Genomic DNA, 16,263 nt, shown 5'->3' with positions numbered 1-16,263 from the left:
GATTACAGAGTGCAAGGAGTCACCAGACTTTTTTTCTGGTTGATTCATCACCATGCCAGGTGCTTCTAACAGTGTGCTTAGTGCTGAATTTCATTATCTTACCATGAGAGCAAGAAATAGTGTGGCGACAGCAAAAAAGAATTTCAAGACACCACATACATGCTCCTTCGATAGTGGAGATGTGGGGCTGGTACTACCCCTCTGGAAAGAACCTGGGATAGTAACAAGCGAACCAAAGTGAGGCTGAGGCCTGAAGTAGAGGCCAATGACAAAAAGGAATAAAAAGCATCATGTAATTTAACATGACAGGTTATCGCAGTTTAGAACAGGGATGGCAAACTCTTTCTGCAAAGAGCCAGACTAAGTATTTAGGCTTTGCAGCCGTCCTCTGTTGCAACTATTCAACATGGAACCTCCTGGGCACAGAAGTACATACAATGTGTAAACAAATGAGCTTGGTTGTGTTTCAAAACTATGTGTGGACACTGAAATTTGAATTTTGGTTTTTTAACTGGTTAAAAATGTAAAGACCATTCTTAGCACATGGACCATACAACAGGCAGTGAGCCAGATGTGGCTCATGGCGGTGGAGTTTGCCAGCCCAGTGGCTTAGAACGAAATGAAACAAAATGGACCTGGGAGGTCAACTGAAAGGGCATGTTGTATCTGAGCCTCATGGCAGGGAACTCACCAAAATGGACTTGGTTATTAGGAAGGTCCTACTCCCTGCAACTGCTCACTTTTGGTTGGATATTGTGCAGCAGTCTTAGGTTGGCTGCTGTAAGACGTGAAGTATGGGAAAATGGGGATTTACTGAAATCTCTAAAGCCCTCAGAAACGCTGATTTATGTTCCATCATATATCCCACCTCTGTTTTGATGTTTTAGTTGAGAAAACAGGAGACCCAATAAAACTGACCTAGTGTCTTTTACATGCTACATTCACCATTTACTAAAGAAAACAAAAGTATCGGTGATACAGGCATTGCCAAATTTCAGTCTAAGATTCTACATGGCAAAATCACTTTAAAAAATGAGAAATGCAATGCTAGATGTATTGAAAATACTTTATAATTAATTCTCTAGAGTCCTAGCCATCTAGTACAGTAAAAAATTATCTGATGGAACACTTCGGTATTTTTAAACAATGTAAAGACATATTTGACTTGAGGATGGCAATAAGAATTTAACAAATATAAACTTAAGTTTCCTCACATTTTCCATAGAGCAACTAAACAATAAAAACATTTCAAGAAATAGATGACATAATACTTCAAATGCAAAATTCCAAAGTCAAATAGTCACTTACATTAAGAGATTTGCCAAAACTGTAAAGTAAAAGACAACAGCAAAAGGTCACAAAAAGCCTATTTCTTTCATAGCACCTTGGCTGGTTCTCTAAGCAGACAAACAAGGTATCGTAAGAATGGTCAAAACTTGGCCTGAACTGTCTTCTGGTAATTATTAATCCCACTATTTGTAGTTTTGTTGTCCAAGGACAAAATTTCCATGCCACCAACTTCTGCTGTCACTTTCCAGAGTAAGGAAGAGGCTGTTGCTGTTTTTCTCCTTTTTTCCAGTTTTCGCTATGCTCTGAGCAATTAGGTAGCAGATAAAATGTCATAAATGAACTTATTCCATTATCCGACCAGAGAAGCCACCCCTCTTCCCAACTCATTGCTCTGCCTTGAAAGATGAACGTACGTATGAATTCTCATTTTATTCTCCTGAGACATTTTGCATGATCCATTATAAAACACATTAGGTAATACAAAGTCCAAAGGCCTGTTGCGTTCATGGAATACACACATGAAGATTAAACTGCATTAATTAACATTGCGGGGAGAAATTATAGTTTCATTTATTTTCATGAGATAGGTTACGAGTGCATGACGTAAAAGCTTAGAAGTCATTACCAGACAGTGCTAAGGATTATTTGCAGGGAGAAATCTGTGCAAATTCATTTTCTTAACTCAGTATCAGATGGTAGGAAAAAAAATATTTCTTTAAATAGTCTTGTTTATATTTAGGAAAATAGATTTGAAAAACTGAACAAGTAGACATCTACCCAGTCTTTATGATTAAATAATGCCAATGAAGGATATTCCAAAGAAAAAACTGAGATGAAAAAAATCCAAATAAAAGCCAACACTGCTATTAAGATTTCTTTTAATATGCCATGAGATATCTTGATTGTATATTTTCCAAAGTATTTTCCCAGCCACATCTCCCAACCCTTCCAAAAGACTTCACCAGTCTTTCCAATGCAATAAAAGATGCTGGATTATAGTTCTGTCCACCTTCTCTTTTGGAAAGCAGTAGACTCCTAATGACTTTAATGGTCATACATTCTTATCTAATAAGGAAAAACATTTACAAATATTAGAAACCCAGTTTCGAAACATTTGCATTAATTTTGAACTGAATCAGCATTTTGTAGGTTTTAAAAAAGGCAGCAGTTTGAAGTCACGACTTGCTGACAAACACATTTCTGCTGAGGGAAGGGAAGAGAGGGAGAGTGAATGCTGCATTTCTCCATTGGCCCCAAGGTGCTAATTTCACAAAGGGATACATCAAAAGCAAACATGCAATGATGGTTTTAAAACTTTTACTGCAATATAACAATGAAGTAAACAGTAATTAGACACCTACCAATTTCCCCCCAAAACAAACCAAAAAAATGTAAACAGGAAAATAACTCTGCCTATACTTGTACAGCTTCTCAAATCATGTTAGAAGGGTCTCACATTCAATGATCAAGAGATTTTAAAATAGCAGTAATTATTTTCATTTTAAGAAAAGGGTCCCCTTCTCCCTTTCGCCACCCCAAGTACTTAACAGGAAAGAATAGGCTTTCTTGACATTAATTTTATACTTATTTGAAGCAGCAACAATAACCATCAATAATTTGGCATTTCTGTTTATAGTTGTTTCAAAATTGTTTTCAATTTCACAAAGCCATTATCCAGTGTTGCCATGAAAGAGAGACTGTAGATTCTAGGTAGCAAAGATTCTTTCTGAAACCAATGTTAACTCAAAGAGATACAAAGCAGGGCATTACACTAAATTTCTGGATCTAGTACACTAAAAAGAGTGAAACCTAGGAAGTTATCTACTGTTTTATACAAGAAATAAAGACCTGCAAAAGCTGATTTTTGGTTGTATAATATTTTACACACTGTGGATTTGCAGCATCTGCTAATTGAAGCAGACATGCACGGTTTTGATCCCTGCCCTATATTCCTAGATCCCTCCCTCCCCACCCCCAACAATCTATCTTATACCAAGTAGTATGGATATGAGCCCAAGTCATCCCAGACAATCCAGTGAACAAAGTTAGTGTAATGCACTGGTGTGAAGTGTGAGATTAAAAAAAAACAAACAAACAAAAAACAACAACACAAAAAAAGTCCCTTTCAATCTTCATCAAAGTTTTGCTGTAGAAGAAAATTGGCAGCCAAATTCTCATTCTTCTCACAAGCAAAGTAAGCTTGTATCACAAGTCCTTCAGGAAATCCTAATGCCTTTAACTGGAAAAAAAGAAAGAAAACATATTATGGACTCCAGCATAGCACTACTGACAGATCATTTGAAAACACTATAAAAGACGCAAAAAAGCTCTTGAGAATTTTATACCAATTCATCCCTATCCAAATATGGATTCATTATCCAACCCAAGAGGCTAGGCTAAAATGGAACCTAGGCCCTTTAACAACCACCTACAAAATTCTTTGTTCCTAGTTAAAACGATTAGACTAACAGATACTTTGCTAATACTCATTGGCATTAACACTAAAAATTAATTGCTTATTATATGGTGATGGAAGGAGAACTGACTCTGGGTGGTGAACATACAATGGGATTTATAGACGATGTAATACAGAATTGTACACCTGAAACCTATGTAAATTTACTAACAATTGTCACCCCAATAAATTAAAAAAAAAAAACAAAACCTCAAAGGAAACAGGTCCTCATGAAACATTTTCCTTCTGAAGTTGCCCCCCCCCCAAAAAAATAAATAAATAAAAAAAATAAAAAATAATTGCTTATTATGGCAGTATAAAAATAAATTGACCCCACAGAATTTGTAAATAAAATGGGTGTTAGTATACAAGTGGTGAAGATACAGATGAGAGCAACTGAAGATGAGCTTAACTACCACACCTAATTATCTGTAAAGAAAGTCTTATCTTTCATTAGGGTCAAGTATCATTCTCAATCACCTTGCCTTATGAAATACTTCATACTAGGAAAATGAGTGATCAATTATTAATATTACACAATATATTCTGAGATTAAGACATATTGTGCTCTATTTTTATCTGCTTAATTTTTATAGCATTTTAAATGGTGATATGAGCCACTTTCGTTTTCCTAGTCTATTAAAAATCACTTGTGATCACTGCTTTAAGTCTTCACACACTCAGGTCAATAATCTAATTCACTAGGTACTGTAACTATATACTTGTCAGCCAAATGTTATTTATGAACCCCCCCCCCCCACACACACATTGTCTCAATTGCCTTGCATTAGACCAGATCAAAAAACGACCTTAAAAAACTGGGCATAAATCCCCATTCAGCATGATTAACTATTCATCCATAAAAGGAGAAGAAACTCAAAAATGATTTTGTTACCGAGGTCTTGTCCAGATTAAAGCTGGGCTAGCTGAAATAAAAGGTAGATGGGGAACGATCCAACTATATGCTTCTACAAGACACACACTTTAGATTCAAAGACACAAATACGCTGAAAATAAAAGGATGGAAAAAGATATATACCATGCAAACATTTACAAAAAGACAGCTGGAGTGGCTGTATTAATATCAGACAAAACAGACTTTAAGATAAAAATTGTTACTAACAACAAAGGACATTTTATGGTGATAAAATACCAGGAAGACTTTATATAAGATAAACATATATACACATATATAAGGGCCCCAAAATACATTAATCAAAAACTGACAGAACCGAATGAAGGGAGAAATAGACAATTCAATAACAATAGTTGGAGACTTCAATAGCCCCACATTCGATCAGATAGGCAGAAGACAAAGAAGGAAATAGAAGACCTGAACAAACATATAAACCAGCTAGACCTAACAGACATTTACAGAACACTCAACAACAGAGATTATACATCCTTCTCAAGTATACATAGAACACTCTCCATAAAGACCATGTTAGGCCACAAAACAAGCCTCAATAAATTTAAAAGGATCAAAATTATACAAAGTATGTTCTCTGACCACAATACAATGAATTTACGGTTAGTAACAGAAGAAAACTTGAGAATTCATAAAGATGTGTAAATTGACACAATCCTAAACAACCAATGGATCAAAAAAGAAATCACAAAGGAAATTAGAAAATATTCTGAGATGAATGAAAACAAAACCACAATGCAAACAAAAGAAAACCATGGTGCACTACAGCTTATGGGATGCTGCTGTGGCTGCATTCAGAGGGGAGTTTATAGCTGTAAACATCTATAGTAAGAAAGATCTTAAACCAATAGTCTAAGCTTCCACCTTAAGAAATTAGGAAACACGAAGAGGAGACTAAATCCAAGGCAAGTGAAGGATGAAAATAATAAAAATTAGAGAGAAAACAAATAAAATGGAGAATAGAAAAACAATAGAGAGAATCAACAAAACCAAAAGTTGGTTCTTTTTTTCTTTAGATCTATGATATCGACCAATCTTTAGCCAAACTGACAAGTGAAAAAAGAAATCTGAGGACTAAAATTACTAAAATCAAAAGTAAATGTGGAAACATAACTACTTTTTATAGAAATAGGTAATATTAATAAGGAAATACTATGAACTGTATGCCAACAAATTAGATAACTTAGATGAACTAGACAAATCGACGTAAGAACAGAAAATCTGAACAGGCCTATAATAAGTAAAGAGATTGAATTAGTAGTCACAGAACTTCCCAAGAAGAAAAGCGGGAACAAATAACTTCACTGGTGAGTTCTAAGAACTGTTTTAAAAAAAAATTAACACGAATTCTTCATAAACTCTTCTAAACAGAAGTTGAGGGAATACTCTCCAATTCATTCTATAAGGCCCAGTATTACATCGGTACAAAACCAGACATAGACACTGCAAAAAAACAAAACAAAAAAACCTAGTCCAATATTTCTTCTGAAGACAGATGCAGAAATCCTGAACAAAATATTAACAGACCAAATTTAGCAACACATAAAAAGGATTTTACACCATAACCAAGATTTATCCTAGGAATCCAAGGTTGCTCCAACATACAAAGGATCAACGTAATAAAGCCTATTAACAGGAAAAGGAACAAAACCACATGATCATCTGAATGACAACAGGAAAAACATTTGACAAAATCTAACACCATTTGTGATAAAACACTAAACAAACTAGGACTAGAAGGAATCGTCTTCAACCCGATAAAAGGAACCTGATAAAATGCACAACTAACATCATACTTAATAATAGTAAAAGACTGAAATGTTTTCCTGTAAGATCTGGAACAAGTATATTGGCTCTTGTCGTTTCTGTTTAACAATACACAGGAGGTTCTAGATAGAGCAATCAGGCAAAAAAAAAACAAATAAATAAGGGCACCTACATTAAGAAGTAAAACTAGGTCTACTTGCAAATGGTATCCTAAGACACACACACACACACACACACACACACACACACACACACACAAAGGATCAGAATGAATACATAAATTCACAAAGGTTGCAAGATAGACGATCAATACACAAAATTAAATTGCATTTCTATAAAACTAGCAATGAACAATCCAAAAATGAAATTAAGAAAACAATTTCATTTATAATAGCATCAAAAACAAAAAAAATACTTAGGAATAAATTTAACACAAGAAGTATAAACTGAACACTATACTTCATTTCTGAAAGAAATGATACAAAATCTAATAACAAAAGGAAAAACACCCCATATTCATGGGTTGGTAAGACTTAATACTGCTAACATGGCAATACTCCCCCAATTAATCTACAGAAAAAACAACATCTATGTAAATCCCAGCCAGTTTTTTTTTTTTTTTTTTTTGCAGAAATCAGGCTGTTCCTAAAATTGATATGGAAATGCAAGGGATCCAGAAGAGCCAAAACAATCGTTAAGAACAAAACTGGAGCGCTCACACGTCATGATTTCAAAACTTTATACTATAAAGACATAGTAATCAAGACAGTGAGATACTGGCATAAAGATAAACATATAGCATGAGGATAAACATATAGATCAATGGCACAGAACCGAGAGCCCATAAATAAATCCTCACATTTACAGTCAATTGATTTTGAATAAGAATACCAAGACAATATTGTGGGGTCTATTTTCAATAAATAGTGATGGGGCAACTGGATAACCAGATGCGAAAGAATATATAGCTAGACTCCCACATCTCACACCATAAACAAAAAGTAACTCAATATGGATCACAAAGCCAAATGTAATAAGAGCTGTAATAAGCTCTTCAGAGAAAAGGTAAGAATAAACCTTTGACTTTGGATTCGGCATTATTCACTTAGCATGACAGTAAAATAGCACAGCAACAAAAGAAAAAATTTCTCCAACACAGAAACCAATAACCTGCCTGATAGGGTTATCACAGAACTGATAACCCTAACCTAAAAAAAAAAAAAAAAAAAAAAAGGAAAGAAAAAAGAAAAAAGAAAAAAAGGTTGCTATAGAACAATTGTCATTTACTCACTTCTGTTATTTGGTCATTTGAGAGGGAAAAATACCAGCATGATATATAAAATATCTTTAAAGAAATACATAATTATAAACCTTGAACACTTGATATGTTTGTATCATAAACAAGGACAAATTATTGTCCAGGTGGTTTTCTAAGTATTAAGTTAAAATGCACTTTATCGAATTTCTTTCTCAGAACACTCTGTAGGATAAGAAAGGGCAAGTACCTGTACTATGATTCCCTATTTACAACTGTTAGCAATGGGGTCCAGAGAAAATGAGTGACTAGTCACAGCAACATAAAAACTTGGTTACTGCAGTGCCACAACCTACACTGGCTGACTTGGGAAGGATGGAAGAGAATCCAAATACCAGGTTCTAATGTTTACTGCACATCATTTTTTATAATTCATATAAATATCTATTTTACATTTTAGTGACAGTGAAGTAAAATTTGAAATATAAATAAAAAATTAGATAATCTTGAATTGGGTATATAATATACCTTAAGATCAGTTTTTTCTTCCTGAATTTGAAAACGTCAATGAAATTTTTAGTTCCTTAATATATTTATAACTATTTCATGTTAGAATAGTATCCACTGCTAGTCTTTTGGCTTCACAAAGGACGGGAGAGCAGGGCTGGAAAGAGAGAGTCTTTACTGCAATCCCTAGGGCAATGCTCTACTTGGCTCTGTCCAACAGAACTACCTCCTGTAACAGAAAGACTCTGTATCAGCGCTGTCCAATGCACTGGACATTAGCCCCACGTGACTACTGAGCGTTTGAACTGGGGCTCTTGTGACTAAAGAACTAAATTTGTAGTTTTACTTAAACTCACCCTTTCTATAGCTTCTTTTTCCTGAGGCGTTACTTGAATGTAGTTCATATGACCACTTCCAGCTTCTGCAATTCCTCCACTGCCACCTCCACCCCCTCCTCCTTGACCACCAGCTTCTTGAACTGGTTCATTTAACATCTGAATAAAATGCTCCTGGTGTTGGCTAATTTGCTGTGGTGATTTGAAGGACAGAGAAAAACAACACATTGATATAAAGTATCTTCAAGAAAATAAGACTTCTAAAATACAAATAATTGGGGAGAAAGCTGTAACTTTGCAACTGCAGTATTTTAGAATGATTCTAGATTAGTCTTTGGAAGGATACGATTTCTTGTATATTATTAAAGAAGCTCAGTACTCTTTGAGGGAGGTAAACAGTGAAGAATTCAGAGAATTCAAATTCTTTTTAAGAAATGTACCCTGCCCTCACCCCCAAATCAACGTTAAAAACTACTTGGGAACTGTAAGAAAAAACAGAACTTACATCTTCCACACTAATAGGCAGCACAATGCTGTACAAAATTCAAATAATTCATGACCTAAGTATTAACTAAGGCCATGAGTATGTTTTTTAAGAGGCAGTGCTCAACTAGTAATAAGTTTGGGGAAAAAAAATTTAATAAATTAAATAGTTTCTTTGCTAAAGAGTTTTAATCAAGTATTTCCCAAACTTATTATCTGACCAACTAAAATTTACCCAACCCCCACCCCAGTTCTTTTAATAGTGTATCTGTCTATATAGCGTATTCTACTGAATATAGCTTAGAAGAATGGTTCTCCGAATTGGTAGAGGAGAAAAGGGTGCTCATGGACTTTTTCAAAATGTTGATACACTCTACACCCACTTTTGAAATTAACACTGATTAAACAGTCACCTGCAGTAATTGAGGATTTTCTCGACCTATCTGTTGTAGCAAGGCTGGAAGCAGGGAAGGATTCTGTTGAATAATTTGTCTCATCTGTTGAAACTGAGGCTGATTCCGTAAAAACTCAAGGGGATGTCCTAAAATACACATAAACATTTTTAAACAAAAGTAGCAATTACATATACAAAGAGCTGTTTCAATCATAATTTAGATAGCAGACACTGGAAAGTAAAAAATCTAATTTGAGTTCTCAGATGTATATAAAATGAAATAATGACAAAAATCTTCAAACTGTACCAACTTCCAAATCTCATACTGCAGAAATGATTCCCCATTAGCAAAGTTGGAAAGTACAGAACACTAAAAGCAAGTTTCCTACAATTGCACTGGGTACCCAACATGCTCAAGTAACCCTGAGGACCTGTGCCCTGCCTGCCTCTATCAAAAGTAAAAGAACTAGAAGTTGTTACTGTGGCTCAAAAGTTCCTAAGAAAAATATATACCAGGACTAACAAAAACAAAAAACCCACTTACTTTATAATGCAACCAAAACCCTCAAAGAATACAATCTGAGCTTCTATTTCTGGGAAATTCTAAATCAAATAAGTGAAAGATATTTAATACTTATAAGAGTTCAGGTTTGCAGATCAGAAGGCATTTGATTAATACAAACTGAATTACAATTAGAAGGTGATTTTTGGTTACTATCAAATTTCAAACATTTGTGATCCATAAAAACTTGAGATAAATAAGCCACAAGACAATCTAATATGTATTAATACATTTAGAACTCTTTAGTTCAAGATCCTTTTATAATAATAAATATTAATAATGCCAAGTAAGATACAGAGTTTGTGACTTTTTGGGGGTGGTGGTATTTGTCTGGTTATGCTATAGGAAACCAAAAATTGCAGATAAAAGAACTGTTTTTGAAGTTACTAATGAGTGATGAGACATTCAAATTAAAATGACCACATAACATAGATATTTATTCTTTGTGTCACACTAGTTTGACGGATGAACAAAATGAAACTCAGAAACTAAATTACCCAGTAAGTGCTGCTGAATGGGACAGCACCCCGAATCTGACCCCAAAGTGTGGCCTCCTCTTTCCATTCCCATGTCGAATCTGGTACACAAAATGCTTGGGGATTCTGTCAACTACAGCTGATTGCCATAACTGGAGCTAGGAAATGTATCAAAATCAAAGAATGGCCTCTTCAAAATTAAGTTTGAATACTTTATCAATATACACAGGAGAAGGAATGCAGGAGAGCACTAAGTAATTCCTAGGCTTACCAAAGGCTCCAGACTTCGCTTTGCAGTCAAACTTCTGGCAATGGAAATGTGAACAATTGAATTCAAGTGTGTTTTCACCTCTAGATACAAGATTTTAAACCTCCTGGAATTTTATTTCCTTGGTGTATAACAACCACTAAAATACTACTGGCTTTGAAATCATACACTTTATAACATTTATAAGGAGAGAGGGAAGGTGAGCAAACTATTTCAAATGGTTTCAGAATGTAACGTGGGATGCAAAATGGAAAGCATTTCTTCCTTAGAATAAACAGAATACGTCCTTTGCCAAAACTGCAGCAAGTGATGTTTAACATAAGCAAGAATACCTTTTACAGCCATCTGGCAGAACTTCTTTTGAGTCCTTCTTTAATGAACAGAGAATGTGCTTTAAGAGTTACCCCAATGCTTTGGGAATGAACTTCACCTCAAAATAGTTTAGACTGAATTATTTTAAGAATTCAGGACCATTTCCTCCCCATCCCGAAGATCCCACTTTACCTCCAGAACTTGTTGTTGTAGTTGTTGCTGTCGTAGTTGCTGCAGCTGCAGCCACTGAAGACTGAGGAGCCCCAGTAGTGGCTGCTGGAGGGGGGTCAACCACAGCCTGACTTTCTCTATCTCCGGGGATTCCCTATAACACAATTTCCACGCTTTAAAATATCCCATCACTTAAATGTAGTTAAAACATTATACAGAGTAAAAGATTTATGAATCTATTCAATATCCTTGTCTAATTTCCAAAGGCATCAAACAGATATCTGCTTCAATGAAAGGATCCAGACTTATTTGAAAGCTGCATATATTCAGATTAGATGGCATGAGTGCGGTGTAGAGCTCTTACTGCTGGGCCCATATTGCTATAAGGTAAGGCAGCACTGCCCAGCAGAACTTGATGGGAACGTTCTGTACCTGTGCTGTCCAGTACAATTCCATTAGTCACATGGAGCTGCTGAGAACGTGAAATATGGATGATGTTACTAAGAAACTAAAAACTTAATTAAATTTAAATAGCTACTTGTACTTAACAGTTATTTTACTAGACAGTACAGATCTAACATATAAAGTAAGGGATTTTGTAATTTAAAAAATAAGTCATGAAACGATGTTTACATAATGACATATGTTATATCCAACATGAAAGTATTAGGGGCAGGATCCTAAACTTGCATGTAAGTAACAATGTACATTAACAGATTTAAATTTTAAAACATCAATACAAATCTTACTGAAATCGGACACATCTAGTTTTTATGCTACACATTGTTCTAGTTGATTTTTGAACTTCATAGAAACTTCCACCAGATCAGTAATAGAAAGGATTGTGTTTGTAACCCTAGCCTTAAGATCATCCAAAGAGGTTCTGATATACACATGGAAGTTCTGAAATGATCCCCTGGGGAAAAAAGTCTAATGGAGACGGAACAGGTGATGGCCGCGTCCAATAAGGAGGACCTCCTTTACTGATCTATGGTTTTGAGACAATGTCATCCAGAAAGTATCACATATTAAAAATTCAAGTTGATTATTTAAAATTCACAAAAGTAAATAGGTATACAATAACCTTAATCATTTAGGTGATACTTTTTCTAAGTTTGTACATTTATCTTCTGAAGTTACTATAACTTAAAACTGTACTAATGCTTTTGAAAACCGTATTTTAATGCAAGTGATTTAGAAAACTGGTCATATACAACTTATTTAAAAAAGTCTTTATGGAATCCTCATAGATTTTGGAAGGAAAATGAAGGAAATAAGATTGTAACGGTAAATGCTTCCATTTCGCAATAAATCAGAAGCCAAACTCACAAACATATAAAGAATCAAGGCTTTGTAAAGTATATAGATGTCTAATTACTATGCTGTACACCTGAAACTAATATATTTTATGTCAATTCTAATTGAAAAATAAATTTAAAACAGAATCAAGGATAATGAAGAGCACGGTAGTGGCCGCCTGCATTACATGTCACTTCAGGCACTGGAAACAAATGTTTTTGAGAGCCCACTCTCGGATGAAGAGCTGCTAAGTACTAACAAACTAAAGATTGAGGGTCCAAAGCCTCACTCAAATTCTCACACAGGTTTGTCAGATTAAAAAGTTAATCATCCAAAAAAAAAAAAAAAAAGTTAATCATCACTGTTACAGATCTACCTTGAATTCTCAGACTGCATTCAGAGGTTTATTAGATCACTATTTCTTCTTTCCATCCATTCATCCTCACTTATACAGAGGTTTCAAAAACCAGTAACAGTTAAAGCTAGCCTCCCCTTTTTCAGTCTATGAAACAAACAGTAAACATATAAAAAACACTAAACCGTTTCAAGAAATGCTCTCTCATCTATTCATCTGTATTTGATGCTAAGTATCAGTATCAACTTTGAAAATAGTGATTCTTTTATTTATGCTTCAAAATTTCAAACCTATTAGGTCAAAATATCTGATACTACTAAACTGATACAGAATTCCCAATCAGGTATAAATTAAAGGCAAAATTAAATTGGTGCAAAAGTAACTGCGGCTTAAAAGGTTAAAAAAAGATAAATGAAAAAACCGCAATTACTTTTGCACCAAACTAATAACTGCTGGAGGCAGAGCTGTTATTCACTCATTACTGTGACTGCTGAAACTACTATCTAAAAAGGAGTTTCTAGCAGAAGTACAGTACAACCCGGAAACAAAGAAATGGGCTGAACTGTGGACTGTGTTTCCCCAAGAGTTAGGATTGTGGATTTCAAAAATGATTTTTAGGGCAATTTAGACTTTGATAATACTGCAAAACACCAGATAATTACAGAATAAAATGTTAAGACTGAAAAATGTTAATCTATTGTTATTCCAAAATTCTATGCTACTACTTTAGCCCATGACGCATCTGTGAAAGACGTTCATTGTCATTAAATATCAAGGGTTTCAGTCCATGCCCACAACCTATTTCCCAAAAATGTTTCTTATGCTAATAAAAAACAGTAACTTATTCAAAATTCCCTTGACTGCTACCTACTATAAACAAGCTAACAATTCAAATGCCAATAAAACCAGTAAAGTAGCCGCATGCTATGTAAGGAAACAGTGAAGAGACGGGAAAATAGTGAATTAAGAGTCTCTGAACTAAAACTTTTCCTAATCCCTCGCAAAAATTTGGGATCCAAGTTGTCCAGATAAACCAAATTATCTGAAGTTTTAAGTAAATCTCCCAATTTTTAAAAGTTGAACTAATTACAAAAATTTAGAGTATAAGTCAAATAAAATTTGGCTTGGGCTTCTAACTTGAAACTTTTGCTCTAAACAGTATATCCAGGATTATGCTGTCAAAAAAGCTACTAAAATATTGGATTAGATTAGATGGAAAATCTGCCTCATCCCCCCAACACACAGCTGTCATCCTTTGTGGATGACATAATTGGTGTAGACAGTACTACTTGAAATGGATAGCCAATTTTACAACTCAGTTAGCCATGAGGTTTTGTAACTAAAAATCACATTAAAATTTTTTTTGAAGAGGTCATTTTATCAATGCAAATGTTAACATACTAAGAAAAAATAAAAGCATTATGTAAATTATCTAGCATATATTATTATTCTCCTGTGAGTTGTTACTGTTCCTTTAAAATCTTTGTTTCTTTGAGATTTCGGTCTTTAAAACTAGAATGAAGAGAGTAAAATACGTTTCTCACCATTAAAAGGTACTCCACTGCTCTGTCAGGGTTGTTGAAACTGGCTCTCAGGGCTGCGATTACTTGCTCTCGTTCATAGCCCATTGACATGATCTCAGTTACCATATTCTCATAAGACTGACCTGTCACTACAAAAAGGTGTGTGGGGCGGGAGGGGAAAGAAAGGGAACATTTAATAATTAAACTTTCTCCACATATTTCTTGAGTACATACATGTATACAATGTTTCAGGCATTACAGTGCTAGAAATACAAAGACGAATAACAGTATAAACTACACGTATGGAGTAGGTAAAATAATGACCTCCCCACCCCCACCCCGCCAATCCCTGGAACCTACTGTGTTTCCCCGAAAATAAGACCTAGCTAGACCATCAGCTCTAATGCATCTTTTGGAGCAAAAATTAATATAAGACCTGGTCTTACTAAGACTGGGTATAATATAATATAATGTAATATAATATATAACGTAATACCCAGTCTTATTAATTTTTGCTCCAAAAGACGCATTAGAGCTGATTGTCTGACTTGGTCTTGCTTTCAGGGAAACAGGGTATGTTAGGTTACCTTGCAAAAGGTAATTAAGGTTGCCAATCAGCTAAAATGGGAAAAGTATTCCAGATTATCTGAGGCGGCCTACTGTAATCAAAGGGTCCTTAAAAGTACGAGGGAAGCAGGTAAGAGGGTCAGAGAAACAAATATAAAGAAGAGAGGACAAAAGCAGGGTCAGAAATGCTATGCTGGTCTGATGGAGGAAGGGGCTATGAGCCAAGGAATGTGGATAGCTTCTAGAAGCTGGAAAGAACATGAAACAAATCCTCCTCTAGAGTCTCCAAAAGGAATGTACCTGATTTTAGCCCAGTGATTAGTCCCTTGATTTTGTGTTTTTTGTCCAGTGAGCCCCATGTCAGGTTTATAACATAAGATAATAAATCTGTGTTGTTTTACCACTAAGTTTGTGGTAACATTACAGCGGCAACAGAAAACTAATACAGTACGTTTAATAAGTATAATAAAAATATTGGGTACAAACGTAGCACAAATATAGGATAGAATTAGCAGGTCAGGGACTGTAACCAGGAAGAAGACATGAAATAATATTTTTTTAAAAGATTTTATTGGGGAAGGGGAACAGGACTTTACTGGGGAACAGTGTGTACTTTCAGGCCTTTTTTCCAAGTCAAGTTGTTGTCTTTTCAATCTTAGTTGTGGAGGGTGCCGTTCAGCTTCAAGTTGTTGTCCTTTCAATCTTAGTTGTGAAGGGCGCAGCTCAGCTCCAGGTCCAGTTGCCGTTGCTAGTTGCAGGGGGCACAGTGCACCATCCCTTGTGGGAGTCGAACTGGCAACCTCGTGGTTGAGAGGACGCGCTTCAACCAACTGAGCCATCTGGGAGCTCAGCGGCAGCTCAGCTCAAGATGCTGTGCTCAATCTTAGTTGCAGGGTGGGGAGCCCACCATCCCTTGCGGGACTCGAGGAGTTGAACTGGCAACCTTGTAGTTGAGAGCCCACTGGCCCATGTGGGAATCGAACCAGCAGCCTTTGGAGTTAGGAGCATGGAGCTCTAACCGCCTGAGCCACCGGACCAGCCCAGATGAAATAATGTTTGACAAGAGGAACATTTCAAACAATCAACTCTGCTGTAACAAGTTCAATTTTTCCTTTGACACCTTTTATTATCAAGCAGAGGGGAAAAGGAGGTTAGCAGCTAGAAAGTTAGAATTTCACAGACCATGAAAAGCTGATACAATGCCCCAAGCACTATCATTCCAGTAAGTCACTTCCCACAGGCTCTCTCCAACTCTAATTCATTCTTCATGGAAATGCCTCGTTTCCCTGAAAATAAGAGCTAGCCAGACAATCAGC

General features: G+C 35.5%; 1 protein-coding gene across 2 annotated transcripts in view; it reads right to left on the bottom strand.

Annotated features, from left to right (window-relative positions):
- Window positions 1-1,052: 1,052 nt before the first annotated feature.
- Window positions 1,053-16,263, bottom strand: part of RAD23B (RAD23 homolog B, nucleotide excision repair protein) — a 45,788-nt gene continuing 30,577 nt past the window's right edge. The window contains exons 6-10 of one of the 2 annotated variants that reach the window (XM_081066863.1): window positions 14,402-14,529; window positions 11,225-11,357; window positions 9,434-9,561; window positions 8,559-8,729; window positions 1,053-3,529 (exon numbers count right to left, since the gene is read on the bottom strand). In XM_081066863.1, coding sequence (XP_080922989.1) covers window positions 3,416-3,529; window positions 8,559-8,729; window positions 9,434-9,561; window positions 11,225-11,357; window positions 14,402-14,529 — 674 coding nt within the window. In that variant the 3' untranslated portion in view covers window positions 1,053-3,415. The remainder of the gene's footprint in view (window positions 3,530-8,558; window positions 8,730-9,433; window positions 9,562-11,224; window positions 11,358-14,401; window positions 14,530-16,263) is intronic. The other variant, XM_081066864.1, reaches the window with a different exon arrangement.

The sequence above is a fragment of the Rhinolophus hipposideros genome (assembly GCF_964194185.1).
Source record: "Rhinolophus hipposideros genome assembly, chromosome: 11".
NCBI lineage: Eukaryota > Metazoa > Chordata > Mammalia > Chiroptera > Rhinolophidae > Rhinolophus > Rhinolophus hipposideros.
The sequence above is the reverse complement of the archived record's forward strand: the minus strand, read 5'-3'. Positions and strand labels throughout refer to the sequence as shown.